Raw genomic sequence first — 27,536 nt, forward strand, 5'->3', positions numbered from 1 at the left:
CGGTTGGGTTTGGGTGTGTGTGTGTTGAGGTGCCTGTGAAAGTTTGAACACAGACTCAAAGTCAAACCCTGTGCAGCTTGGCTTTATGCACTCTGTTGCTGACGTCATCGAGACATGCACTCCACGTCATCACCTATGGTATTGGTAATGTCCGCAGCTGTCACGTGTCATGGAGTCACGTGACACGTGATTCCATGACACCTGCGGACATTAGGGATTTTTCATCACTAGAGACAATCATTAGTTTTTGCTGACGGGGCTACATTTTGCGTTCTTTCTGCACTGATGTTGTGGACTTTTTGTCGGAGGCAGACAGGCGAGGAGCCGACATGTGATGAGAGGAATGGGACGTGCTGATGGCCTCAGCACACTTTTTCGCAAGAGCTCACTGACTTTGACTTCAACAAGCCGGTAACTCATTATTTTGCAACTGTACGTTCATTTCGCCCAGTTTTGTCATGTACAGTTGCGCGCGCGCGTGTGTGTCAGCTGAAGGCTGGAAAAAACACACGTTCCGTAGCTGGTAAGGTGTTGTGCTCAATATCAGCAACAGAAAACGGTTTGGAGTTGATAAAGCCATCCGTTTGGTGAAGGAGGAGCATCACAGGAGGAAAGTGCAGCGTGCCTATGTTTGTGTGTGTGTGTGTGTGTGTGTGTGTGTGTGTGTGTGTGTGTGTGTGTGTGTGTGCGCGTGCGTGCGTGTGTGTTGGAGTAGCTTGTCACTGGTGTGTCTCTTGCTAACGTTATGTGTGCTGAGCCACGGGCAGCAGGTGAGCTTAGTGAAGCGGCTGCAGGTGAGACTTGGAGCAGCACCACAGCTGGACAGGAGCGGGGCTTTTCTGAGCCTCGTCGCAGGACTGCAGCAGCTCACTTGGACACATTTTTCCTCGCCTCACTTGAGCTTTGAGCGTCTCATTCCCAACTCGTCAAGGCAAAACAAATGAACAGAATCAAGAGTTTGGGCTTTCCAGTGTTTGAGGTACACAGGTTCAGTTGTTTTGCAGCATTTTGCTCCCTTCGTTCAGGCATGTGTGGTCTTTGTGGGTTATATGCCAATATGAATGCTTTTTTCCCAAAACAGTATCACATCATCATGGCATACTACACAATCCAAATCAAGAAACCAGTGTCTGTAGCAACATGATAGCACAGAAATCAATCAGCACATCAGGGAGTTTAGTATAACTTTGAGCACAGAGCAGGCACAACATCATTCAAATCATAAAAAAAAGATGTGTGCAGCTCCATAGTAATGCAGTGCATCAAGCCTTACAGTGTGAATGGAAAACTGCTCCAACCAACAGCCACATGCAGGTAAACTGTGGATGCTTCATGTTGTTGTACTTGGCAAAATAGCAGCAAAATCATCTACCCAGTATCAATCAATCAAGTCAAATGTCATAGGAAAAATGAATCCATGTAAAATCAATATGAAACTTTGATCACAAACATGGCACTTGCCTGAGACAGCGGTCACTTTTACAGATATTGACTGTAATCACACACATTTGACTGAGTTTTGCTGTTGTAAAAGGATACAAGGATACAAGGAAGTTTATTTGTCATTATACAACAGGTTGAATAATGAAATTAAAGTGTGGTTCCCTCTTGATTGATTAATTGATTGTATAGAAAATAAAATTATTAAACATGGAGGAGTTCAGATGGTGCATTTAGTAGTCTCACAGCCTGAGGGAAGAAAGCTGCTCTGTAGTCTGGTGGTACGGCAGCGAATACTTCTGTATCTTTTGCCTGACGGCAGCAGGGTGAACAGGCTGTGGCTGGGGTGGGTGTTGTCTTTTAGGATCCTTTTGGCTCTGCGCAGGCACCTCACCTCCCCGATATCACTGATGCTTGGTAGATGGGTGCCAATGATGTTTTGGGCAGTTTTAATCACTCGTTGCAGAGTCTTCCTGTCCTGGGCCGAGCACATCCCATGCCAGTTTGTGATGTTTCCAGTCAGGATGCTTTCAATCGCTCCTTTGTAGAAGCTGACAAGAACTTGGTGTGGGAATTTTGCTTTCTTAAGTTTCCTTAAGAAATACAGCCGTTTCTGGGCTTTTTTAACCAGGGCAGAGATATGTGAAGTCCATGTTAGGTTCTCTGTTATGTTGATTCCCAGGAACTTAAAACTGCTCACTTGCTCCACCTCAGCTCCATTGATGTAGACAGGGTTGTGTGTCTTTGCCTCTTTTTTTCGAAAATCAACTATCAGCTCTTTGGTTTTGCTGACGTTGAGCAGCAGGTTGTTCTCTGTGCACCATTTTGCAAGATGGTTGATTTCCTCCCGATATGAGAACTCATCATTGTTGGAAATCCGGCCGATGATGGTGGTGTCATCCGTGAACTTCACAATAGAGTTCTCTCCATGTCAGGGGTTGCAGTCGTGGGTGTACAGCGTGAACAGGAGGGGGCTGAGCACACAGCCCTGGGGCGCTCCGGTGTTGAGCACTAGAGTGGAGGAGGAGAGACTGCCAATCCGAACTGACTGGGGTCTGTTTGTGAGGAAGTCCAGTATCCAGTTGCAGAGAGTGGTACTGATGCCCAGAGTGTTCAGTTTTCCAATCAGCTTCATGGGGGAGATTGTGTTGAAAGCTGAGCTGAAGTCAACAAACAGCATTCTGGTGTAGGTGCTGCTTTTCTCCAGGTGAGTGAAGACTGAGTGGAGAGCAGTGGAGATGGCATCCTCTGTGGATCTGTTGGTTCTGAATGCAAACTGCTGAGGGTCCAGACTGGCAGGGATGTTGTTCTTTATGTGCTGGAGAACCAGTTTCTCAAAGCACTTCATCAGGATGGGGGTGAGTGCCACAGAGCTTCATTTTTTCCACTAGATCAGAGACGTCTTTTGTTTTTTAGAATATGAGTTCAGCATGTAGGCTTGTAAATCAGACTTTTTTTTGTCAGGGATTCAAGGCAGTGCACGGTAACAACTTGATCCACATGTGGTTTGTGGGTGAAGTAACCGTGTAGGGCTCACACTGATACCAAAAGTCCAACTGTGGTGTCAAGGCCAGTGTCATGTGATCAAGTCAGTCAGGTTGATGAAAACTGACATGTGAGCTCTCACAAAGATTTGCACACATATATTGAGTCTTGCACTCCCACCAGCATGATGAGTGTTTGTACAGAAAATGTCAGCAGCTGCGTCTGGATGGTACACTGAGTTGCAGTGATTGTGTCGTATGAATGTGATAATCTTCCGAAAGTGCAAGTTTTCCAGATGTCAGGTGTTAAAGCAAGCCTTGCAGCAGCTGCTGGACATTGATTAGTCATGTCTGTAGCAGCTTTAAGGTGGGACTTCATGTCTGTCACTATTGAATGCCATGTATTTTGATGTTTTCATGTGACATGTTAAACCTTATCACGTTGGAGGCTGTGCAGTGTCACCTTAACTTTCAGGAGGGGATGCTGTCCATTGAGGACAGAGTTGTCCTCCAACCTCCTCCGAGTGACCAATGACATTTCAGCTGTGCCCTGGCTGTCCTGTCTGGCTCACACTTCGTGTTCAACAGTGAAGATCCAGAAGAGGCAGCCACATCACTGAAGTTATCCAGAGGTAAAGCACTTATTGGTTGGTGATGACTTGATCAGATATTCTTCATTACGGATAGGAGCAAGTACTTGAGTCCTTGTTATGTAACCACCTAGTATGACTGCTAAATCAGCAAAGTGATTTTGCTGATCTAAGACAGGACAGAAAAAAAATATTTCAATCCCTCACTTGAATGTGGCAGTCCCCTCTGAATCCACAGGGTGGCAGTACATCCTTCCTGAGTTCAGCTGAGCCCACTGGTCCTTGTTGCTAAGATGCAATGTTGTTCAGTTGTAAAACAGCAAACTTTTATATTTACTTGCCATGTAAAAGATAGAAAAGCAAGCACAGCTTTTATTGTCCAATGAATAATGACAACTGTAAATTTCATGCACATATCAGTTGTTTTTTCACTTCCTCATTTTAAAGTGAATACCCAATTAAAAGTGAACACTTGTTTTTTTATTTATTTATTTTTTTTTTATATCTAATAGAGCACTCAATATGGCATCTTCCAGTTTGCCTCAGTTGGAGAGGCAGGTTTGGGGCAAAATGTTTATATGTGTTCAGTGTGTGCTTGTACTTGTACAATTTTGATTTGGGTAATTTTTCATTTTGAGAGCTATCAAAGTCACCACACTCTGTCACAGTATATGTCAATCCTAGATTTGTGCTGTGATAGAGAAGCATGAATGGTTAACATGAATATAATATGATCTATGATGAATCTTGTTAAATTTGTAACAGTAAACGCCAAGGGCCTGAATAGCCCAACCAAAAGGAAGAGGGTGTACACACACTTAAAGAAACTTGACACAGGTATTGTGGACTTCCAGGAAACACACCTCTCTGGAAGTGAACATAAGAAACTCCAGAGAGAGTGGATTGGTCCAGTGTTTGCTTCCTCCTTTAATACCAAAGCAAGAGAAGCTGCAATCCTTCTGAAAAATTCACCAGTTTTTCCTTATTTACCAAATAGGCACACTGTAAAATTTCAGTTTACTTTTTGAAATATGGCCAATTTAGTGAGGGGGGTATGTGTCAATTTTGGTGTGATTTTCCTGTGTCCTTATTTTTCTTCCATTTTCAGGTGTCAGTATCTCAAGAAGTACACCACATAGGAAACTGAAATTTGGTACAGTAATACACCTCCACCTACTCTCTCACAATATACAAAAACATCTGTCATACATCATAACTGGTAGGCATGCCAGCCCCTCAAAAATGGAAAAAAATTACACAGGTTTTGTGGTCGACCATGTTTGGGCCTTCAGAAAACAACTTTAGGCCCGGAACTTCGGGCTAATTTTACGGGGCCGTGGCCGTTGTCGCGTGTCTCCACCGCCGGAACTACCCCGAAGGAGAGAGTTCAGGAACCTTTACAGGGGCTAAAAAACGGCCCTGCCTCGGGGTAGGGACTCTGAGTGGCCCCCAAAAAACTCCTGGGTTTACTCATGGCGTGATGTGATGTCAACAGAAAGCAGGCGTCCCTAGCAACACGGCCAACACTACCAAGCTAACGCTAACGTGCTAGCTAACGTTAAAAACACACTTTTTAGCCAGCATTTTAGGGGCGCTAACGTTAGCTTTAGCGGACGTTAGCTAACGCTAACAACACACTTTTTTAACAACAGGCATTTTGATGCCCCGGTCATGGTCGCACAACCACCTGGTAACTTTACAGGAACCTTTCTCCTACTCGGCCCTCTCAGCTAGTGGAGACACGGCAGGTGAGAGGGCCGAGAGAAAGGATGTTCCTGTAGTAGCCCCTGCCCCCCAAATACTACCAGGAACATTCTGGTGGAAACGGGCCTTTTGTATTTGCCCCAGCTTCTTGATGTTTTCAGAGCTTTGAGATACATTCATGGACTGTTCAAAACATTAATGGTTAGTCAGATATATGCATTGGTTTCTGGATGGCAGCCTCTCCAAATCCAAAAAAAGGTTTTCGTGTCAGATTTTTATTGGCCCATAACTGTATGTGGGAATGTACGAAAAAAATCTGATCTCTGTTTTAATTTAAAGTTCAAAGCTTACTCTTTCTTGGGATGTAAAACAAATTTTCTTTATGCGAGTTCTTTTTTCATTTTTATTTTTGATCCCAAATATGGGGCTATTTCACCACTCTCGAATAATGAAATCCCTCAATATTAGACCATTGTAGCTTGCTTCTGTGTCTTATATTCATTTAGTGTTTATTATTTGTCCATTATTAACCTAATTATAATGACCATCAGAAATTCACATTTATTTGTCACAACATCACATTCATACTACAGTTCGGGTTTTTATGTGAAAAGCCCAGTCCAGTCTAGGCTTTGTTTGGTCTGCTTGGCTATTATGACCCTGACACACACACGATTTCGGCTGTTGTACGTGGTCAGCGGTAGCTTTTGCTCCTATTATTATCATTATTATTATCATTATTATTATTATTATTATTATTATTATTATTACACTTGTTGAATCGGCTGCTCGTCGGGTTTTTTCTTTTTCATGTATCCATTTTTGCAGAGCTAGCTGGCTAGATAGCAGTAACAATTATACTGGGCTACTGCGGCAATTTTATCTTTTCATAAAGATTTTTATAGACATTTTATAATAGGCATACCTATAATAATTTTATAACAATACCCATAATAATTTGGAATATTTTTAGTTTTTTCTTTCCTTTTGTCCCTACACTCCAGAGCGGGGTTGTTCATGCTAGGGTTAGCTAACGTTAGCGGCTAGCTTTGCCCAGACGTCTATGTTGTTGTCAGATATTTGAATAACGTTAGCAAACGTTACTATATCTTTATAACGTATGAAATGTTGGTTAAAGCTAGTGGATAAAGGTGCTGCTAATGTTAACTTTAACCGTTAGCTCACACCGTTAGTGATGTTAACCTAACCCCGGTCAAAACATTTATTATCGATTAATCGGTCGTTTTCTAGACTTAATCCTACGCTCCTCAAGCAACAGTTTTTTTTCACACTCACAAACAGGCAATCCATCCCTCACAGTTTTATTTTCTGAGATGCGCCCAACTTATAGGAATAAATGATTTCATACACTAAAGGACTGAAAAAGAAATATCGCGTTGAGTCTGAAATTCAAATGTTTGACGAAGCATACCAGAGAACGATCTCTATGCAGTATGGGTCATATCATTCAGCAAAGAGTATCAGCGTAGCAAAGCATGATTTTAATTTCAGTTAAAATATTAAAGGTTGTCACTTTGCTGGCGCTCTGCTTTTGACTTCCTGAGCCATATGGATGACAGTACAACTCAAACTTTGCTGTGCTGCTCTGCACAGGGAGAGATCAGATATACCGCAGAATGAGTCAAGCTGCTGACAGGGAATTCATAGGAAAAGGGATATTCAACTGTATAACTGCACAATTGCTTAACAGTAAACATCCTGTAATTGAACTTGCAGCTTTTGACTGGTATTCCTGTATTAATGTTCGTCATGAGGGTGGAATGAATTAAAGGCTGATCCAAACTGTCATCTGCGCTCTGTTACAGTGACTGTCCACACTGGGACAATGACACACACACTCCTGTTGCAGCTCTTCATCCTCACTGCCTCACTCAGGCTGTTAGGTAAGTCAGGTGTCCTGTGTTTGCCTGATGGCTGTTTTAACTGAGTTGTTTGGAGCTAAAGATGTACAGTTGGCTATGTCTACTCATAATGAAAAGGACAATAAAGGTGTATTGTGAGTCTTGCGATATTCTGGCAGTAATAGTGTGTGTTTTCTGTCCACAGTCAGTCTTGGCTCTGATCTCAACGGTGTGACACAATATGAGGTGATTCGACCCGTCAGACTTCACACAGTCAGAAAAAGACATGCAGAGGTAAATTTTAAATCCATTTCGTATTTTCCAAGTTGCATTCACATCTCAGCGTTTGCATGTGGATAAAGCCACAGCTGCGATGTTGATGACTGGCAAAGAAAAGATCTGAATCAAAACCCAATTTGTAATAAGTACTGGAAACCTAAATTCTTCTAATTTCTCCACAGCACTTCAGACCAGAAACTATTAAGTATGGAATGAAGGTGGGAGGGAAAGACATTGAAATGCATCTAGAGAAGAATAAGTAAGTCCTGATTTACTTTAGTGCATGCCTTGGAAACTAATAAAAAAAAACAGCCTATAATTAATGGCATAATAGCAATCCTTGCAATTAACCTTTATTGTACTGGCATGATATATAAAAAATAAAAAGTCATGTTCTATCTCATTGTAATATCTGTATGCACTTAGTCAATATTTGCAAAGTAGATGCCATGTACAAAGCCAAAGGTTCTACATGCACAACATTTTTAATGGTACATCAGATCTCACAGTCAGCACACATTGGGTATGTCTGTTATGAAAATGCATATGTGGAAAAAATTATGTTATCCAGCTGTTAGTGGTTTTACAGGCTTTAGGCTAACATGATGACAGAATTCCCACAAAATGATTAGTGGACTTAAAGAGGGACTTCAGGAGACCACTTTTTGAGGATTAACATCAAAGCCGTATGACTTTTGGACAAGAGCATTTGCGGGTCCTGGTCCAGGTCTCAGGTATCAGTGATGTTACTTAATCTACAAGCTTGTGTGTCACAGATGAGCTGTCCAAACTGACACAGGATATTTCAGCATTCATTTGCAAAAAACATATGCAGTTTGTTTTAAACCATGTCCCTTTCATAGAATATGATTCATGGCTGTGGTTAAAGTGATTTGTCTTGTCTTTTGTGTCTTTCCAGTGAATTGTTTACCAGAGACTACAGTGAGACTTACTACCTAGAAGATGGCAGACAAACCACCAGAGCCCCTGACATTGTAAGTTGTCTGCATGCACAGAATCTGTGTAGTCCATGTTTCTCTGTATATAATAGAATAAACCTTTAAGCAGCAATGAAAGCACTTCTCTTCTAGTTTTGTGGTTCAAATTACAGCCCAGTTTTGATGACTCAGTCGCCTCAGTATACACTCAGATGTAGAGTGGGGCTATGAAATTTCATTTGATTTATTTGTTGCTTTTAATTGCTGTTAATTTTAATTTGATAATCTAGGCATTTAGCAGATTCTGTTTTCCAATGTGTTGCGTTTTTCCAACAGCAGACTTTGGTTTGCTGGTTGGATCACCAAAAATTGCATGAAACCAAAAGAGCAAAGTGCTGGGAAAAGCAGCAGAATGAGAACTAAGGAGAGGGATGAAATGTATTTTGTTTAGTGGATTTTCAGTTCACCTCTCTGCCCTCCCCAGGATCACTGCTACTATCACGGCACGATTGTGAACCATAGTGAGTCAGCGGTCAGCATCAGCACTTGTGATGGACTCAGGTGATTCTCATCCTGCTGACAACTGTGTTTTCACATGAACGTCTCATTACCAGACACACACGTCACTCACACCATATCTCATAATAACCCAAGCCATGTTTGCAGGTTTTATGTATATAAGCCTTTCTGATAGCAGAGCCACGGTGGAGCCAAATGCTCTCACCAGTTGAGTTAAATCCAGAGGTAGAAGAGGAGGTCGAGATATTATGAAGCTTCTGACTAAAAAAAAAAATCACTCTTCTAATTGGAGACATTTACTTTGACTGGCCCTGCAAATTCAAACTAATTATGAGCCTATAATTATAGTGGTAAACTACTTAACTGGCCTACTGAGCTTCCAAGACCACAAATACTCATTTATTGATTGATTGATTGATTGATTGATTGATGTAATTTCTTCTGTGTCATCCAGCTGTGCTCCAAAACAGGGTGATTTCTGGCTTTTTCCATTAAGATTTAAAGCGATGGTAAACACATGCTCCATATTCAGATGGAAGCCTTTGATAGCAGTCACCTGTAATATTAGATTGGCAAATTAATCTTTTGGGTGCAGTTACAGCGACTGTTGAGCCTAGAGTGGAGGTGCAGCTGAAGAGTCAGTTGGGAGGAATAAAACCTGAGGTGATCTGATTCGATCGCTCCCACTGTTACATGTGAAAGTAACTTTCAGTTCCCAGCAAAGATCCAGGAGAAATCAACCGACAGCCTCCCTCTGCAAGGAGAGGACTGCAGATTCTCACAATGCCATGATGTTTTTTCACACCCAGTGGTGATGATAAAAAACATTTGAACAAAAAAAAAATAGTCAACACACGTTCACTTTATTATTAGATGTTTACCTTATTAGATTTAGTATTATATCTAAATCTGAAATTCCTATGTGTGTGATCTTGGTATAGGGGATATTTCAAAACGTCTGCCCAGAGCTACCTGATCGAGCCTCTGTCTGGTGAGGATGAGGGGGATCATGCAGTGTTTAAATACGACGAGCACAAGAACAAGCCCATGGTGTGCGGGGTCACCAACACAACCTGGAGCAGCGACTTTGAACCCCCAACCAGACGCAGGCGCTCCAGATCCTCGGTAACGTCACCTCCACGAAAAAAGTAGGACACTGCAGGGAAATGCAAATCAGAAAATAAGAACACAAACAGAATGGAAAGTAAGTGATAAAAATATATTTTAAAAAATGATTTTAAAGACAGTTGTTTTGTGAAAAATAAGACTTTAAAGTTGAATGCGACTGAATCTCCTGTTAAGACAGTAGCATATATAATAGTTCTGGGTTGCAGTATAAACAAAAAAATAATCATCAGTTCAATTCAAACAACTCTGATTCCCTCTAGGGGCAAGCAGCATGTACAAAAACATAAAATACATAAATAAAACACACTGACATACAGACCAATAAATAATGCATAAGAGTTAAAGTATGAAATAAAGTCTAAAATAAAAACTAGTGTTAAGCAGGCTGATATAAACTGATTACAAACAAGTAAAATATCAGTCTAATGAAAGGATAAAAAGGATCAGTCTGGTAAAAAGATAAAAGTGCTTAAAAAGAGATATAAAAGAACTTACCGTAAGTAGCATTTAGCAAACTGACTGCAGAGGAGATGAAGGATTTTGAGTAACGGTTAGTTTTACAGACAGGTAAAATATACCAACATCATGACGACAACAGAGAGAATTCACTGAAAAGATCGTGAGCTGAAGAAGCTGCATTTTAGCCTCATGGAAGATCTGTGTGTTTGATGCCCGTGATTGTAGAACAGACTTTTCAGACTGTTCCTGTCTAACCGGGAGGCTGGGAAACCAGCAGATTCAAGAAAAACCAAGAAGACTATCAACAAAAGATTGATAAAAATGACAACGTGTTAGTGGACTGAATGAAAAAGAATGTTGCCCACTTTTCACAGCAGCCTCAGTGTTCACAGCAAATTTAACTCAGTCATCCTCTCTAAGTTGGTCATTCCTTGGTTTTGGATACATTAAAGCAGGGGTCACCAATCATGTGCCATGGAGGGCCGAGAGGCTGCAGGTTTTCATTCCAACCAAGACCTCCACCAGGTGACTTCACTGATCACCTCACCTTGTATCAGAAAGGAGGAGCTAATCAGTGAAATCACCTGGTGGAGGTCTTGGTTGGAAAGAAAACCTGCAGCCTCTCGGCTCACTATGGCACATGATTGGTGACCCCTGCATTAAAATCCAAAAAGTTGTCCTCACACTAAGACAGGGGTGGGCAACCATGTGCCATGGAGGGCCGAGAGGTTGCAGGTTTTCTTTCCAACCAAAAACTCTACCAGCTGATTTCACTGATTAGTCCCGCCTCTCTGTTTGAAGGTAAGGTAATCAGTGGAATCACCTGGTGGAGTTTTTGGTTGGAAAGAAAACCTGCAGCCTCTCGGCTCTCCATGGCACATGGTTGCCCACCCCTGCACTAAGAAATAAGATCTGATAAGCATCTCCATGGTCTGACGCTGCACCCTGGAGGAGGGTCAGAGTGATACCTGAGAGGTAGCCTCCCTCCTGGATGCTCCTGCAAGCACCTGTATAAAGATTAAAAGGAGGGGTGAAAGGACGCGCCCTTGTGGCGAGCCTGTGGATGTGGTTATGGAGTCTGACAAGTGGCCATTTACATACACACTCTGCTTCCTGACAGTCAGAAAATGTTAATGCTACTGCATTAACTACAGCTACTATAGCTGCAATTTCTACTATTACCACTACTAGTAATGATAAAAAATATTTCTCTGCATAATTCTTTTGTCCACTAGGTTCCATCTATTTTCCAGCATCAGAAATACATCGAGCTGTACCTTGTGGCTGATAACCGTGAGGTGAGAAAAGGCCTTTTCTGAAGCAGTTTAATCGATTAATGTGCCCTTATGGGATTGCTGACATGATCAGGTTTGCCTTCAGGCAAATACAAGCTGGCCAAGAATCAAACACACTGTAGCTACTTCAAAGAGGAAAGAAACGATTACAAAGTGTGCACTGTTTCTGTCGTGGCTGCTGCTCCTCTGGTGCGGAGTGATACAGGAAGTGCAGAAGTTACCGGATCTTTCTAGATGCTGAGAGCAGAAAAATACAGTTGCCCATGTGCACTCGACAGTTGTGTGTGCTTTTATATTTTTAGAAATTAACACTGGTAAAGTGATGTTAAACCTTTGTGGATTAAGGTGTTTATTTTTAAGGATGTTAGCTTGGGGGAAATCCACCTCAGTGTCAGGAGGCTAACAGTTAGCATGTGGAGCATCCAGCCAGTATCCAGCCCTCAGAAACAATGAGAGGAAGAGAGCACCACTACTGTGCTACAGAACAGATAGGGGTATATGAAATCATATCAAATTTTGCAAACTGGATGAATTATCTCTTAAAGGGCATGGCAGTGCACGGGGCCCTCACCTTTGTTCCCATCTCTTGTGTGTTTATTTTGCATTTGCAATATTCCTTTTTGTTTAAAATATTTCATTAGAAGAATATACTCTAGAAATAGTAAAGGTTTTGGCTAATTGGCAAAAACACACACTCATATGTGTGTGTGTGTGTGTGTGTGTGTGTGTGTGTGTGTGTGTGTGTGTGTGTGCCAGAATCAGTTTTGGTCTCCAAAAGCCCATATTGAAGCCCAGTGGATACAGTAACATGGTGACTTTGTGTTTCAGTACCTGAAGTGCAGCTGGGATCAGACGAAGCTGAGGAAGAGGATCTTTGAAGTTGTCAGTTTTGTCAGCATGGTGAGTCACCCCAGCTGCTGAGAAGTGTTTGACACAGTGATGACGTGACTGCCAGTGCAGTGCGACTTTTGCTGTTGGCTGTTTGGATGTTCATATCTGGTTGGAGTCAAACCTTGAGGAGCATGTCATTTGCATTCAAGCAAACATTTTTCCACACATTTTTTTCCAACAACATGAACAGCAGGTCAGCCGAGCATAGATGTTGTGACTGTTCTCACCACTGCTTTCTCTGCTGAGCTCCTCTCGGTGTCGGCTGCAGGTGTACAAGCCCCTGAACACCTTCGTCAGCCTGGTGGGGCTGGACGTCTGGTCCAGCAGAGACTTGATCTCAGTGAGCTCGTCAGCTGATGCCTCGCTTGATGCCTTCATAAACTGGAGGAAGACTGAGCTGGTCAAGAGGACAAAGCACGACATCGCATATCTCATCAGGTCATTAACAGCTCTACACCTCTAGAGCAATGCTCTATAACAGGGTATCTGCAGGCCCTTAAAGGTCACAAGCAGTTCAGTTATCAATATCTAAGTGAAATATTAAAATGACTTTATATTCATTTCCAGGCAGAGGGCCAATTACAAATGTATCTTTCATTCATTTTATCAGAAATTCAAATCATATTAGAGTGAAACTGTACAAATGGGAATATGCCTTGATGGATGGAGGAGTGGCAGTGATTTGACTTAACAATTTGAGTTCCTTGTTTTATTCCATGTGTATCAGTGCTACTGACTTTGGAGAAAAAACAGTAGGAGTGTCTTTCATTGGGACTGCATGCTCAAGTCGCTCTGCTGGGGTGGTGCGGGTAAGCTGTTTCACGAGTACGATATCACTCATTTTGAAAGAGGAACTGTTTTTTTTTTTTTTTTTTTCCTCGAAAAGATTGATTCCTCATTTTGTAATGCAATTCAGCTGTAAGATGTCAGATATGTAGACTGCTGTAAAAGAGGAAGCCCAGTTAACATAGCAATAACAACAAACAAAACTTAAGGCGTACTTGCTTGAAATTAATACTTAATATAAAATGTGCCTCTGCAGTGAGAATAAGGATCCACACATTAACCGATGGTTGGTTAATTCTCAGGATCATGACACAGCCACGGCATTAGGAGCCACTCTGGCCCATGAGATGGGCCACAGCCTGGGAATGCACCATGACTCCAGTGACTGTGTTTGCTCTGCTGGAAGCTGCATCATGGCAGCATCCCTCAGGTAGGAGGGTGGAAGATCACCGTGTTCAGGGAATGACAAGGTCTTATGAAACCTTGTGTTCGTGTTAGTGGTCATCGTAGTGTTGGAACACAAACATGTTTTTTTCCATAGATTTTCCAGAGAGGTTATACATGATGGCTTGTTACTGACCCAAAGAAATCAAGGTGAAGATGGCCTTGATCCATACCTCCTAAAACTTGCTTCACCTTTGGTTTCCAAGCAGATAACATGTTATTTTGGAACTAATCAGGGTTTTTTTCCCAGTTGGGACATTCCCAGGTCTTTCAGTTACTGCAGCAGCAATGACTATGAGCAGTACCTGACGTCTCTGAGCCCCATCTGCCTGCTCAACAAACCAGACTACAACTATACGGTGGCTCCTGCAGACTTCCTGGAGGGAGGAGAGGAGTGTAACTGCGGTTCTCTGAAGGTGAATGAACCACCACCCCTGTCTGTCCATCTGTTTGTCCATCTTCCTGCAGCTTAACTCAGAATGTACTAGACAGATTTGCACAAAAGGTTAGTCATGATCCAGTGAAGAACTGCTTTACTTTCTGGGCCACTTGGCCTCTAGTGTGGCGATGGGCCTTAGAAAAAACGGCGCTGTAGTTTCCAAATGCATCACAAATCTCTGACAGGGGCTGAGTGGGACACATCATGTGATAACAGCATTGCCTGAAGGGGGCAGGGTTTGGACAAACATGGCCATAGTTTCCACTGGCATCCAGGTAACACCAACTGAATTCAGCAGAAGTGATGAACTTTTTGGGCCAACTGTACGGTGGCCCTGAGAGCTCAACACACTGCAGCTTTAGAAACTACATGTAAATGGACAAACCACAAGCCAATTAAGGAAACATCTTCATCAGGTTGACAACACGTGCAGCGTTTAGAAAACGTGCTGCAGTTAGTTGAGGTGTCCTCTGGAAACACTTGCATTGTCTTTTGGTGTAATTGCAGTGTTGCCTAAATGCCGTGCGTTTGTTGTCAAATTGATGGAGATGTTTTCTGAATTTGCTTGTGTTTGGTCTATTTGCACGAGTATGGAATCACATTTGTGCCAAAAAGATCAAACAAAACTTCTTAAGTATCAAGCAAAAACATTAATTTGAGAGAGAGAAAAAAACACTGAAATAAAAAAAAAAGTCATCTCAAAAGTAAAACTTGTAACTTGCGAACAAAATATTTGTGTTATCAAGCAAATTATTGTCCCTTTATGTTTTTGAGAACATATCCTTAATTTTACAGCTCCCCCTGCTTCTTTCTCACTCATCTGCCCTTTGCCTTCCCTGTGGGCTTTGCAGTTACGCTGCCTGGTCTCTCCTTTGCGCTGCCTGAATTTTTGTTTGCAATTCTGGCACAAATGTCTCACGTGGGCGGGTTTTTTCAGGGGTGTCTCCCCATTGGCTTCTGAGTTTTTGAGTGGCAGTTATTGCAAGCCAGGTAAATTGCCAGGTTACCACAAAGTAACCTTAACATCTATAAAACGGAGCATATTTCATTAGACTATCCTAAAATGTTAATTCTATCACAGATGGCACCAAAATGAGCTATGACCCAGTAGCTTGTGTAATTAATACAATGCTAGATGTATTTGAATTTAAAGGGGGAAAGAGAGCAGTAGTCCCATTAATTTAACATTGTTAGAATGTTAAATTCATGTTTTTGGAGTTGGAAGTGAATTTGAACTTTTATATGTGGAACACTTTATTAATCTCTTAGGCATCTAGTGAAGATTGGTGGTGAATTCAGAGGAATCCAGATTCAATTAAACTGTTTTGCAAAGAAAATTGTCACATTTTTGTTGCACAGGTGCTCAAATTAAGAGTGAGTTGTCAAGAGTGAGGGTGTTGTGCCTGGCCCCACATTCAGACAGCCAGTAGAATTTGTCGAGATCTGATTTTTTTTCCTCAGATGTGACACAGCTCAGATTTTTAAGCCAGTGTTAACACCAGAAAAACACATTGAACCTGACATTTTCAGCTCTGAGCGGGGGCACTTTCATATGTGGTCCTAAATCAGATGTGTACTGTATCTGCTTCCTGCTGATATGACAGCAGTGGGAATGTTCAGATCAGAATTCATTCATGTGTTTTCCCCAGATGTCACGCTCACATCACTGTGTATGTCACACTGTAGATTGTTTAGTTGATTTAAAAAAAAAAAAAAAAAAAAAAATTGCACAGCCTTTGCCTCTATATCAGGGTGTCATTGCACGATGTACAAATTCATTGAGGTTAGGATTATGCACAGTACTGAACAGGGCTCTGCTGGAAACTGATGGTCAGTAAACCAACTGTGGGTAAATAAAGGATGACAACACACAAGCATGAGGGTGATGCATTGGAACTGATGCAGAGTTCTTTAAAGAGAGTTAACAAATGTAATGAAACCATAAATGACCAAGATACAGTCGAAGCTGGAAATGTTCTTGTATCTGAAATTGTACGAGCAGTGAGAAGAAGGGTGAGGATTTTTTTTGTCTGATGCCATAATTATTTTGATTACTTTCACTTTATTTGCAAAATATGTCTGTTTAGTTTTCTTGGTCATTATTTTGTCATTCATATGATCCATGTTGCTGTGATTATTTCATCTCCTCCAAATTTCTTAACGCTTCCGCCCTCTAGTGGGCATTTTACATACTACAAACAGGAGGCTTTAGCTGTAACAGCTCCAACATAAATCACCTTTCTGTGATTGATTTTCAAACAAAATCATCCTGCAGCTTCCACCACAACAGACATATTTGACTTCTGAAGTCAATTTTTGAAGTCATGATGTAATGATGAATTACAATTTGGGTAAATCATAACCCACATCATTATGAAGGAAACAACCAACAATAGAACAACAAATGAAATCTGATTTCAGAAAGTATTCATTTATTATTTAGATCCTACCTTCATACATTTATATAGTGTGTATGTGTATTGTTGGTTATCAGTTATCTACAGCGATCACAGTCACATAGTTTAATTACCAGCTGTGCTATCTATCAAATGCTTGATGGTACACAGTAATATTAGACATGGAGATCATATTTATCGTATTGAGATATCAGAATACCAAAGAATCATAATCCAGACTGTGTTCTTCAGGTGTGTAATCACAGAAGTGAGTGTCAGTGTGAACCTGGGTGGAAGCCTCCCCACTGTGATACGGAGGATGGAAGTGGCCTTTCCACAGGTAAGACCTCGCTGCCTAAGATCATCAACAAATATAAGATATAATTTGTGTCATTTCAACCCAATAATTATTGAACTCCGATGAATCATATATGATGAGCCTTCAACACAATCCACGTTTTCTTGCAGAGGCTATTGCAGGCATCTCAGCCGTCACTGTACTGCTCGTACTGGGCGCCATTGCTGGGACTGTAGGATACATCTGGAAAAAACGACAAGGCCCTGGCCTGCCAACGTGAGTGTTAACGTTACTGTACACTGAAGTTATTATTGTACTTCATGATGTGAGTGTGTTGTGGAAGCAGCACTTAGCCCATATACTGATTGAAAATATACTGATATATACTGATTGAAAATAGTTAAGGAGCCGAGGGAGTGGGGGTAATTTTCTGATTTATACTACAAAAAAAAAAAAAAAAAAACTCTCAGAAAAGACTCTCAGAATTCCTGAGATTAAAGGCATAAATTTATGAGAAGTAACTCACACATTTACAAGAAAAAAACAATATTGTTTTCTTCTGAATCGGCCCAAGTCACAGCAATCCCTCTTCAAAGTCCAGATGCCGATGAGAAGATTGTGATTCTGGGCTCAAATCAGCAGCATTTCCTTCTAACTAAATCCCATAGAAGAAGAAAAACTACTTTTCCCATTTTTTTCATGTAAATTTGTGATTTTTTTTTGTCATAAATATACATCTTAAATCTTAGAACTTTTGAGTTTTTTCTCACAGTTTTTTCCCCATAAATTTGTTCTTTTTTTCTTGTAAATTTACCACTCAGAGATTATCTGAGTTTTAATCTCAAAACCCCACCCCCCTCTCCATAGGCAGCGGCTCACTTGTAGTAGGTAGTGTGGATAAAACCAAACACACCGTGACCTGGATCACAGAAAACATGGATGCAGTAACACGCCAACACACACACAGAGCATGTGCAGCATTACCAGAGCACAACTAATTCCACATAAGGCAGCAGACAGGGCCTGAATGTCCATGGGGCTTCAGACCTGTGACCTTTTGAGGATCTCAGTTTGGGAGAGAAACCTAATTTTATTACAGGGATATGATGAGGATGATGTCACTACTTAAGATTCTCTGTTTCACAGGAAGTAGAGGTCATGTGAGGTCATTTCACTGACACTTAAATGATTCGATCTTTTCTCCCTGCCAGGCTCTGGAACCAGCACCTCCAACCACAGGTCTGATACGTGCCACAGTGCCACCTAATGGAAAACCAAGGGATTACAAGACTCTCAACTCCATCCTCTTCCCTCAGTGTTGCTCTGTTGGCAGCCCAGTGCAGAGTAACTTTACAGGCAGGCATTCACTCAAGACCTTTTTTGTTCCTGAGAGAATGAGATGAGCAAACTGAATATATTGGGGTTTAAGCCATGCACTGAGCACATTGCATTACACAAATTATTTGCTAATAACTGCCTGATTGGAATGGGACTGCACACAAGTGGGTGCTGACTGATCACGCTTACATTTTCCATATGTTGTGCTGCATTAAATGTAAATGTTGCAGCATTACTAATTGAAACCTCTTGACCAAAGAGTTTGATATGGGGGGTGGACAGTACATTGACAATGCCAAGCAGCAGGACTTATGTAGCAACTGTGATCAACTGTGAAAAAAGTATGTCATCAAGCTAATGCCTAAAACTAAAGAATTTGTTTAGAATGTATTTTTGAATTTCTATTGCTGGGAAAAGGGAGAGTGCCCAGAAAGTGACCAGAACATACAAAAAGACAAGGCAGACACTGTATTTGAATTTTATTTTATTTTTTTCCAAGTGATACATCTACGTAGATAAAGATTTCATGGCCTCGCATGACAAGTACGGTACTTGATGAAAGGATTTCTCACCCCTTTTTACAGCTATCGAAAGATTCTTAAACGAACAATATGTATATTTTTTTACATTCTGCAAGATATGTATAGGACCTAACAGGAGGTCAGTATACTGTATGGCTCACCCAATAAAGCCTTACTCTTAAAACAATTTTCAACATCACACTTCAACTGAATGTAAACCCAAATACTTAAGCTTTAGGAACATTTCCCAGAAGTCTACTGAACATAACGGCAAACAACAATATATCAAGATTAATTTCACTGACATTTAATCTCTTCATATGCCTGAATGGGACACTGTCCTGGCTTCACTCTGTTCACCATCCACACACACATACGGATCTTGACATGTGTGGCCAAGGTGGCATGGCACATGAGCGCAAATGCCTTTATAAAAAAAGGGTAAATTCACAAGAGAATAGCAAATCTTAAAGCTTTTTTTTTTTTTTCTTCTTCTTTCTTGAGCGACAGAAGACAACGGAGTTACAGTCAGGTGTGTCGAAGCACCAGTTAAGTTGGTCGTATGTCCTAGAAAAGCGAGTCTTAAAGGGTTGGGAGTGGGTGTGAAGACAAATGGAAGTGTTCAGACGAGAGCTGAATACTCCAGGATAGAGGAAAAAAAAAAAAAAAGAGAGGAATTGCTAAAGCACACACCAGCAATCTGAGCGCAGCAATTGCTAAGTGTTAATGGTCCCCAGCCTGGTATGACCACATGTGGTTTAAAAAAAAAAAAAAAATGAGTCAGCCATGGTTGAGATGATTACAGTACTGTTAGGCCTTGATAGACAGCTGCTAGTGAGGCGGCGGTGCCTTTTATAACATCATCCCTCCCGGTGGGAATGACTCAGTCCAATGTGTATGGGTACAGCAATGTCAAAATGCTGTCTTTTCAGTGAAAGTCAAACATTTCCCTTATTTAATGCGCGTACAGTATTCATCACAATTCAAAAAACATCTGCATATTATCAACAATAGATGGAGACACTGATACAGCTTTAGTCAACAAACAAAGAAAAGCCCCAAAAGCACACCCTGTTTTTTTTGTTTTTTTATAGTGTTCAACGAGAAAGCAACAACATCAAAAATCAAACTAAGTGCCATATTTCTGTTAAATACACTGGAATTTGCTAAAACGATAATGAACATCAGTCTGTTCTGAGGACAGCATTGCCAGCAGTTCCTCTGCTTCAAGGGCAAATGTGTCCTCTGTTGTCCAAGAGGGCAACCGGAGAGGAAACTAATCCGTCTGTGTCAGTTGGATTCTCGTGCCGTAATCTTCATGTGCAGAGCTCGACCCCAGAGGAACCGGCGTTAACTTTGAGGAGAAAGCACAACCAAAGTGGGGTGTGAAAGCGTTGCCGGGCCTGCTTCTGGTGATAGAATAAGACATGGTGTAAATCCCTTTTGGTTTAGCAGAGCGAGAACATGCCGAGCTGCCGTCAAGTGAGCGCAGGTAGTGACAGCACGCGGCAGCCAGCGAGTGCAGCGATCAGTGACGCAAAGCATCAATCCTTCAACGTATGTTTCTTTCACTGTGGAATCGATGGCGATCCAGAGGGAGTGTGTTGTTACTCTGGAAGAGACAATTGCAAAAAAAAAAAAAAAAAAAAAAAACTGGACCATTTCTCATATCAAACAAACACCATTTGCAATTCAGTGACCAGTCATTGCTTCTAGGGCTCATCCACACTTTTTGGACAACTTATAATATAAAACTAAGTCTTCATGAAACCTCCACTCAAAAAGAATTTCATTTACATTAATTTTGTGACATAATTTACTTCCCTTTTCTGTTTTTCCCCTTGCAATACATAAGTATCTTTCAAGTGACACGAACGTATCAGCACATCCTGTATTTGCAACCCCAAAAGTCTACAATGTCTGCAAGAAACCTGCAAGATCCCAACAACTTTCGAGGTTACGGTATTTGTATTTCAAGCCAAATTTTCCCTTACCAAGCACACAGAGGACAACAATGAAAAAAAAACAAACAAACAAACAAAAAAAAACTTAAAAAAAAAAAAAGACTAGAACTCCTGGAGAATAAGGGCTCCATCTATCTGTGTCATTAATCAACTCAAATTTACAAAATTATCTTCTTATACTTTTGACATTTATCTATAAGTTATAATAACTTCAGTGTACAGTATACATTTGAACAATTGCGAAATGTCTTCATTCAATGATTTGTCACTATTACACAGAATATATCTAATATAATTCCTTCAATAAATAAAATAAGATTCTATTTCCCCCCCCCACATCATAACATCAGACGTTTGAATTTCCCAGCAGCTGAAAGCATCTTCCAAGCGCTGTGGCGTCCTTTTGCTTTCATCCACCGATGTGTCCAGTTCCTCTGCCTGTCCAGCTGTGGAGGACAGGCAGCCTCAGAGAGACAGGAGGGGGAGAGAGAGAGAGAGAAAGACCGATGGGGAGTGAGTGAGGGCTGGGATGGGTCAAGATGGGAGGGAGGGACGTGTGTCTTTCTGTTGCCTATCCATCAGTGCCGTTCTTATTGGGGGCGTTGGCGTTGACCATGTTGCCGTCCGGCTGCTGGCCGTCTTTGCGAGGTGGCATCCTCTCGTTTATCCTGTCCAGGCCGCGAGCCTCCTCAAAGTTACGGATCTTCCTCGTGGGAGAGAAGCCTTGAATAGCTGGCGGGCAGAAGAGACAGGAAAGGAAATCCTATCAGTTGCTGAAAATGCCGTTTTATCATTTCACTACCCTTTCCTTTGCAAATAGCTTTCTGGTAAACCATTCTCCTTACAACACTGTCAACAGGTTTGCACCAGCGTTAATTTTGTAAATGAATTTTTGGATGACCCTTTTTTTTCCATGAAGATGATGCTAATGAGAAATAACACCATGGAAATGTCAGAGGTAGACTAATAGGCACAAATAAAAATAAATCCCCCCCTTTCATCAACAAGACAGATGACCTAACAACTACGCTGATTTCACAGGAAGTCCGACTGCAGAATATCTCTCGTTATTTTCTGACCAGTGTTAACACGGCACTCACGGTGTAACCTCAGGAGAAACTAAAGCTTTCAAGAGGAAGAATCTCTTGAATTCCACCGCAGGGAGTATCCATTTGCCAGAGTTGACACAAATTTCAAAAAACACACTGTTGGTGAAATTTTACTGGTGTAAAGTAGCAGCTTTCAGAATGTTGCACACCATACGTGTCGACTTTGTTTTGCAAGTAGTCGCAGGTTTCAGCTCGTCTGGTCTCATTGTGAGTCTTTGGTGTTCACTCGCCTGTAAAGCCCTGCAGTCCTAACAATCACATCATTTAGGAAGAGAGCGCGTCGTACTGTTTATTTATGAGCTTTAATGTTGACACGCCACAGTCAGTTTATCCTTTGTATTCTTTGCTTGACTTGATGCAGTGTTTAAAATGTTGCTCACTTGTTATAAAATATTAGTCAGGAGCAAACACTGCACCTTAATGCACATAAAGAAGCTGGCTGGAATAATAAGCCAAGGAAGCTCACAAAATACACCAGTATTTTTAGGATAGTGTCTTGTCATTTGATTGAGCTGACTGTGACTAAAATTATTTGATGTGCTTCTGACTAAAACGTGACTGATGTAAAACAAATACGTAAAATCTGACTAAAAGAAATATATTTCAAGAGATGACTAAGACTAAAGCAAAAATTCAAATACCTGTCAAAATTAACACTGGTGTGTATGCACAAAGGACGACGGAGGCCAGACAGTGCTGTGAGGATGTTTGGGTTCGTGCTGTTTGTCTTGAGCACAGTAAAACAGAGGAAGCTGAGTTCATGAAACCTTAGCCTTTGTTTTATCAGCCTCACTTGATGTGTGGTGGGCATGACGAAGGATACACCAATAAATTGATAAGCAATATTGATTTATACTTCCTCTTGTGAGACAATTTGATGCAATGTAACAATATTTTTACTAAACAAAAGTTGACACTGCCATTTTTACAGTAATATTTGGCATCATTTGCACAAATTGAGGCATATTTATCTCCTTCTTTTCTTCAAAACAGATGCTGTGATGCATCATAGCTGATTATCTTACAATATACCAAATCGCCTGTATTGTGGTACTAAAGTTATTGCGGGTAAAATGTTGTGATAGCATTGTACCATGAGTTACCCTGTGGTTCCCACCCCTAGAAATGACAGTCACTTACTAAAGCACAAAACAAAGTATTGACCTAGCACAGGACAGACGACCACGGAATATAACATGCACGGGTACACGATGACTCCTACTGTCCACACACCAATATAACAAGCTACGGGGGGGAGGGAGTACAAAACCAAAACGGGAAAAAAAACAACAAACACCTCACACCGAACAGACTTACGGTCAGGTCCCAACAGCCACGGGAAACAGACAGAAAACGTGTGTGAATAAAGAATAGACTTGTAAGGGACTGTTCCAATATGCTGTGCACTCATCTTAGTTATCAGCAGGTTAAACAGAGAATGGCATGAACACCCTGAGGTGAAGGTTTTAGTGGTGGATTTACGACTGATACAAACAAGGGACTCAAGGGTACTCTTGCACAACCAGGTTGGTGACAATGGGCCACTTATGCGCCTGTACTGTAAATCATGCTGTGTCAATGCACTGCCCCTTTGCTCTGCATGTGATTTTCTATTGCCCTAGTTGTCGATGTGCCTCTGCGGCAACGGCACCGGGACAAACTCCTTCTACATTTAGTGATCCTCAAGGCCAAGACCTTGTTGAAACAGTAAGTGCCAAGAGTAACATATCAACAGGGAGGGGCAGACAGTGGAGCAACAACCAAATGGTGTAACAGGATTAGCTTCTGAAAATATCCCGGGGAGGGAGGTTCCTGGTCTTATCTCAGCCAGGTCTTAGCAGGCTTTTCTCTGGGTGCGGAGCCACACTTGGCTAGGAACCTCCGGCCCATGTGACATCAGCCCGCAGTCGCTGGTCAGCAAGAGACTATCCGAATCTTACACCTGCTCCGCGTTAGCCTGCAACAGTCCCTTTGGTTGCTCAGAGACTAGACTGTTCTGCCGGCCCAGATGAGCTCAGGATGGCAAAATGAGTCATCGTTTGATTCACTTCTGGAGACACGGTTTCACAGACTGCCATTCATTAAAGTTTTGTTGTACCCGTTTCATTCTTGTCGTAATTGCATGTTTTATTCTTTGACAAGCTCATTTTCCATTCACATCAGGCTTTTTGTTTTGTGTTCATCATAAAGGCTTTTTATCCATCATTGTTTTATTGCTTGAAAGCCACTCCACTTTGCAAAGTGCCATATAAATTATTATTCTAATGACTGAGTTAATGCATGAGGGAGTCGCTGGAATCCAACAGGCACTGATGATGCAAGAGCAACCATTGATGAAATAAGATAAAGTGATACATTAATCTGTGACACGAGAAACAGACACGGGTGAAACTAAAATGAATAAATAAATAAATAAAAAGTAAAAACATGATTACAAGGAAAAGTTCAAGTGTTGGGGGAGGGGCTGTTTTGAAAAGGGGTGAACAAGACACACAAAAACAAACATGAGGGCTGAGCCGTGCAGCCATGCGTACCTTTTGCCTGAGCTGCCTCAATGGTGGCTATGTTAATGTGAGTTGCGGAAGGAGGGGGGAAAAAAACGCAGTCATCAAGTCAGCCAGAGACAGCAAATAAAACAGAGACATCAAACCGTAAGCCCCGGTATGATCAACTGGGGAAACAGATGGCAGAATACAGGCCAACACCCGTGGCACAGTCACAATGTATGCAAAATTCATAGCAGCGGTAAAACTTCATCAACACAAGTCAGTGGGTGGGGTGAGGTGGTAAGAGAGAAGCCTGTCAGATGTAAGATGGTGTTGGTGTTAAAGGGTTATGAGGGCTTAGGGGTGGAGAGCTGAGGGGGGATTTGCCTGAGGGCTAAGAGTCTAAGACCAGGGTGAGATGCTCAACAGCGCCCAGGCAGGGCCAAGCGCTTGTGCAGCCTCAGACAAATGCCAAGCTGCTGCAAGTCGTGCATTCAACCATAAACACATACATTCACTTACACACACACAACTAAAATATAGTATGTGTATGTGTGTGTGTGTATGTGTGTGAGCTTCATTCCAAAACAGGGTGTCTACAGGTATCAGTGATCTAAATTTAATAATTTTTTTTTAACAAACTCAAATTAAATTTAAGACTGATTTTGTACAGATCATCTTTTTCTTATTCAGATAAGCATTTCAGGTCAGGAGAAAGGTAAGAACTATATATTTGGCCCAGTGCAGAGTTCAGTTTTAGGCAGGAATGTGGTCAATTATTAACTAGATGATTGTACATTGTATTATAACTCCTTTAGGTTAGACATCAAGGCAGTGCTGTAAAAAAACAAACAAAAAAAAACACACCACACCTAATTGTGAACATTTCTGTTGTAGTTTATATTGTAATTAAGACCTTGTGAACTCAAGCTCAAGAGAGTTTAATGACTTTCAAGGCCCAATATTTGTCAAATTGAATTTAGGACATTTTAAGGCTTTTTACAGACCTGCAGACACCCTGCAAAATGGGACATAAACCATTTGGAGGAGAAAATGGCATCCAAGCTTGAAACAACAACTAGCTGTTTAAGTTCTTGGCTGACAACAACAAAAAAAAAAACATGTCAGGAATCATTTGTCCTCCAAAATGGGTGTAGTGTTTTGGAAATGAACTCTTTGTACACTCTGGTTTATATCACAACAGCCACTGACACTTTTTCTAGGATGTGCATGTGTTTACTGTACAATATTTGAATCGCGAGCCTCTAAATCAAACATGAGGTGCTTCAAAATCTCATTTCTCGGAGAAACAACAAATGAGAGTTGTGTCGACAGCCAGCAGGCGTGGAATTGTAGCCGCGGCCATCTTTCTAATTCAGTGTTGCATTATGAGGTGCTTTGTTATTGGTGACACTTCGGAAAAACAACTCCAGTCATGCGGCAAGAGTTTAGTGAATCTTAGAGGGGGTTAAACTCAAATAGTCTTCTCATTTCAGCTAGGCATTAAAAACATTCTGAAGGGCCCAAAATTAGAGAACAGCTTCCAAGACAATGCCAATATGGTGGTGTAGCTGCTTAAAAAAACATACAGCTGCGGCAGAGAGGGACAGAGTAAAGCATCAGGAAGGATGGACAAAAATATACAATCGCTTGTCCTCTCTGTTTTTTTCAAGCCGGCTTAGCTCCTCTGAACGCTGTGGCTCGGGGAGTGGACATAGACGATGGCATTCTCTAAAAGGTCACATCATGTGGCTTCTCCTCCGATCGCTCTACAGCTTCTGTGAGCCTCCAGCATGGCGGAGTCCGGCTCCCGGAGTGTCCTCTGGCGGACGAGGCTAGGCTCTGACCTTTAGATCAGAGGGTCAGTGGCCACTTTCAGGTGACAGGCCGCCCTCCCCAATCAGCGTGCCCACAGCTCAGCCCAAAAACTTTCTGCTGTACAGAAGGGGGGCTTGAGCCAAAGTCTAGCCGAGGCTTCCCGCTGTGGGCATGCCACCATTGATCTAGTACCCTTCAAAGAGGCTGCCGGGTCATGGAAGCTTGATACCCCCTCTAAATGTAACACAGACGGCTTTAGTTCAGTAGTATCATTTAGTTTAGTTCAGTATCATCGATCTGTGTCATCGATGAGTTATGATGAGTTATGTTGTGATCTAGTGCTTTAATTTACCTCTTTGTTGCACCCTCTTGATTCAGCCTGCCTCATCTACCTTAAACTTCTGTAAGCGATTTCCTGCATTTTCCAGAATGCCTTTGACAACCCCCAGAGAGGGGTGTTCTCTGTACTGTATGCATGAAGGTGAAGTCGGCACTTTTTCTCAACTGGAAGATTTTCCAGTTGTCTTTTGAGTCTTCCTTCGGTGGATTGGTATCGCTGCTTCGACAATGGAAATCTCTGTGTGATCGCTTAATGTTGGTACAAAACGGTATCTCTAGAAAGAAGCTCTTGCTATTGACCGTGAGGGACTGATAGCAAAATCTCATGTTTAACACTAAATCATTTTCTATCATGAAACTCCATTGTACCTGTACTGGAAATAACTGGATGCGATACAATGTTGTCTACATTTAGCCAGTTATCCACAGGTACAAGAAAAAATCATCACTTAAAAAAGCAAACAAAAAAACAAAAATCTTTTCATTATATTTTAGAGTGCATTTTGCCTTTAACAACTTCACCATCTCTGGAGAACTTGGCCTCTAAACCATGGTCGTCATTCATCAAAGAGCAGTCATGGGCTTCAGAAAGAATAAGTCTCCATATCTCCACCATGCCTGAACTTCTCCATAATGAGAAATGGAAAGTGGATTTTTCCTCTAAATGACTCCATTCAAAATGTACAATGCCTAGTGAACCATGGATCCTTAATTATAGGGTTCAGAGAGGAGGCAGTGTGGTTAATACAGGAAGAATGTGTTTGCTGTGATAACACAAGTATCTTGTGCAGTGTTTCCTCCAGATTTCTCTCTCTTTGTAGAGTGGAAAGGGGCCTAAAATTGTATTTTTAGACTATGCACCACAAACTACTGCCACTGAAGTCAACAGAAATTAAATTCTTTAACACAGCATGTGTTTTGGAGTAGGGGAAACAGGTCTGGTGTGGAGGGGTGAGGGCAGATCCCTGGGGGCTTCATCTAAAGGCTGGCAAGGAAGAATCAAGAACAA

General features: G+C 41.6%; 2 protein-coding genes and 1 long non-coding RNA gene across 10 annotated transcripts in view; 1 reads left to right on the forward strand and 2 right to left on the reverse strand.

The window, feature by feature from the left end:
• Positions 1 to 264: 264 nt before the first annotated feature.
• adam28 (ADAM metallopeptidase domain 28) overlaps positions 265 to 27,536 on the forward strand; it is a 35,951-nt gene continuing 8,679 nt past the window's right edge. The window contains exons 1-18 of one of the 7 annotated variants that reach the window (XR_003928774.1): positions 265 to 411; positions 3,468 to 3,556; positions 4,623 to 4,667; positions 7,045 to 7,122; positions 7,286 to 7,374; positions 7,542 to 7,618; positions 8,279 to 8,354; positions 8,782 to 8,858; positions 9,758 to 9,941; positions 11,639 to 11,701; positions 12,527 to 12,598; positions 12,858 to 13,027; positions 13,317 to 13,398; positions 13,678 to 13,805; positions 14,070 to 14,235; positions 16,907 to 16,994; positions 17,123 to 17,228; positions 18,164 to 18,564. Coding sequence is in view for 5 of the 7 variants with exons in the window: in XM_030060756.1 (XP_029916616.1) it covers positions 335 to 411; positions 3,468 to 3,556; positions 4,623 to 4,667; positions 7,045 to 7,122; positions 7,286 to 7,374; positions 7,542 to 7,618; positions 8,279 to 8,354; positions 8,782 to 8,858; positions 9,758 to 9,941; positions 11,639 to 11,701; positions 12,527 to 12,598; positions 12,858 to 13,027; positions 13,317 to 13,398; positions 13,678 to 13,805; positions 14,070 to 14,235; positions 16,907 to 16,994; positions 17,123 to 17,228; positions 18,164 to 18,197 (1,701 nt within the window). In the remaining 2 variants the exon portion in view is untranslated. Of the gene's footprint in view, positions 412 to 826; positions 980 to 3,399; positions 3,557 to 4,622; positions 4,668 to 7,044; positions 7,123 to 7,285; positions 7,375 to 7,541; positions 7,619 to 8,278; positions 8,355 to 8,781; positions 8,859 to 9,757; positions 9,942 to 11,638; positions 11,702 to 12,526; positions 12,599 to 12,857; positions 13,028 to 13,316; positions 13,399 to 13,677; positions 13,806 to 13,916; positions 13,970 to 14,069; positions 14,236 to 16,906; positions 16,995 to 17,122; positions 17,229 to 18,163; positions 18,727 to 27,536 lie in introns of those variants that run through there. The other 6 variants (XM_030060759.1, XM_030060756.1, XR_003928775.1 and 3 more) reach the window with 6 other exon arrangements.
• LOC115365656 (uncharacterized) lies at positions 9,860 to 10,893 on the reverse strand. The gene is made up of 3 exons (XR_003928776.1): positions 10,769 to 10,893; positions 10,440 to 10,463; positions 9,860 to 9,972 (listed from the first exon to the last, which is right to left on the reverse strand). It is a non-coding gene; the product is annotated as an uncharacterized LOC115365656 (long non-coding RNA).
• The window catches only part of ppp3cca (protein phosphatase 3, catalytic subunit, gamma isozyme, a), a 30,930-nt gene continuing 22,153 nt past the window's right edge, over positions 18,760 to 27,536 (reverse strand). Inside the window, exons 13-14 of one of the 2 annotated variants that reach the window (XM_030060761.1) lie at positions 24,419 to 24,445; positions 18,760 to 21,507 (exon numbers count right to left, since the gene is read on the reverse strand). In XM_030060761.1, the coding sequence (XP_029916621.1) occupies positions 21,347 to 21,507; positions 24,419 to 24,445 (188 nt within the window). In that variant the 3' untranslated portion in view covers positions 18,760 to 21,346. The remainder of the gene's footprint in view (positions 21,508 to 24,418; positions 24,446 to 27,536) is intronic. The other variant, XM_030060762.1, reaches the window with a different exon arrangement.

The sequence above is a fragment of the Myripristis murdjan genome, chromosome 9 (assembly GCF_902150065.1).
Source record: "Myripristis murdjan chromosome 9, fMyrMur1.1, whole genome shotgun sequence".
Lineage (NCBI taxonomy): Eukaryota > Metazoa > Chordata > Actinopteri > Holocentriformes > Holocentridae > Myripristis > Myripristis murdjan.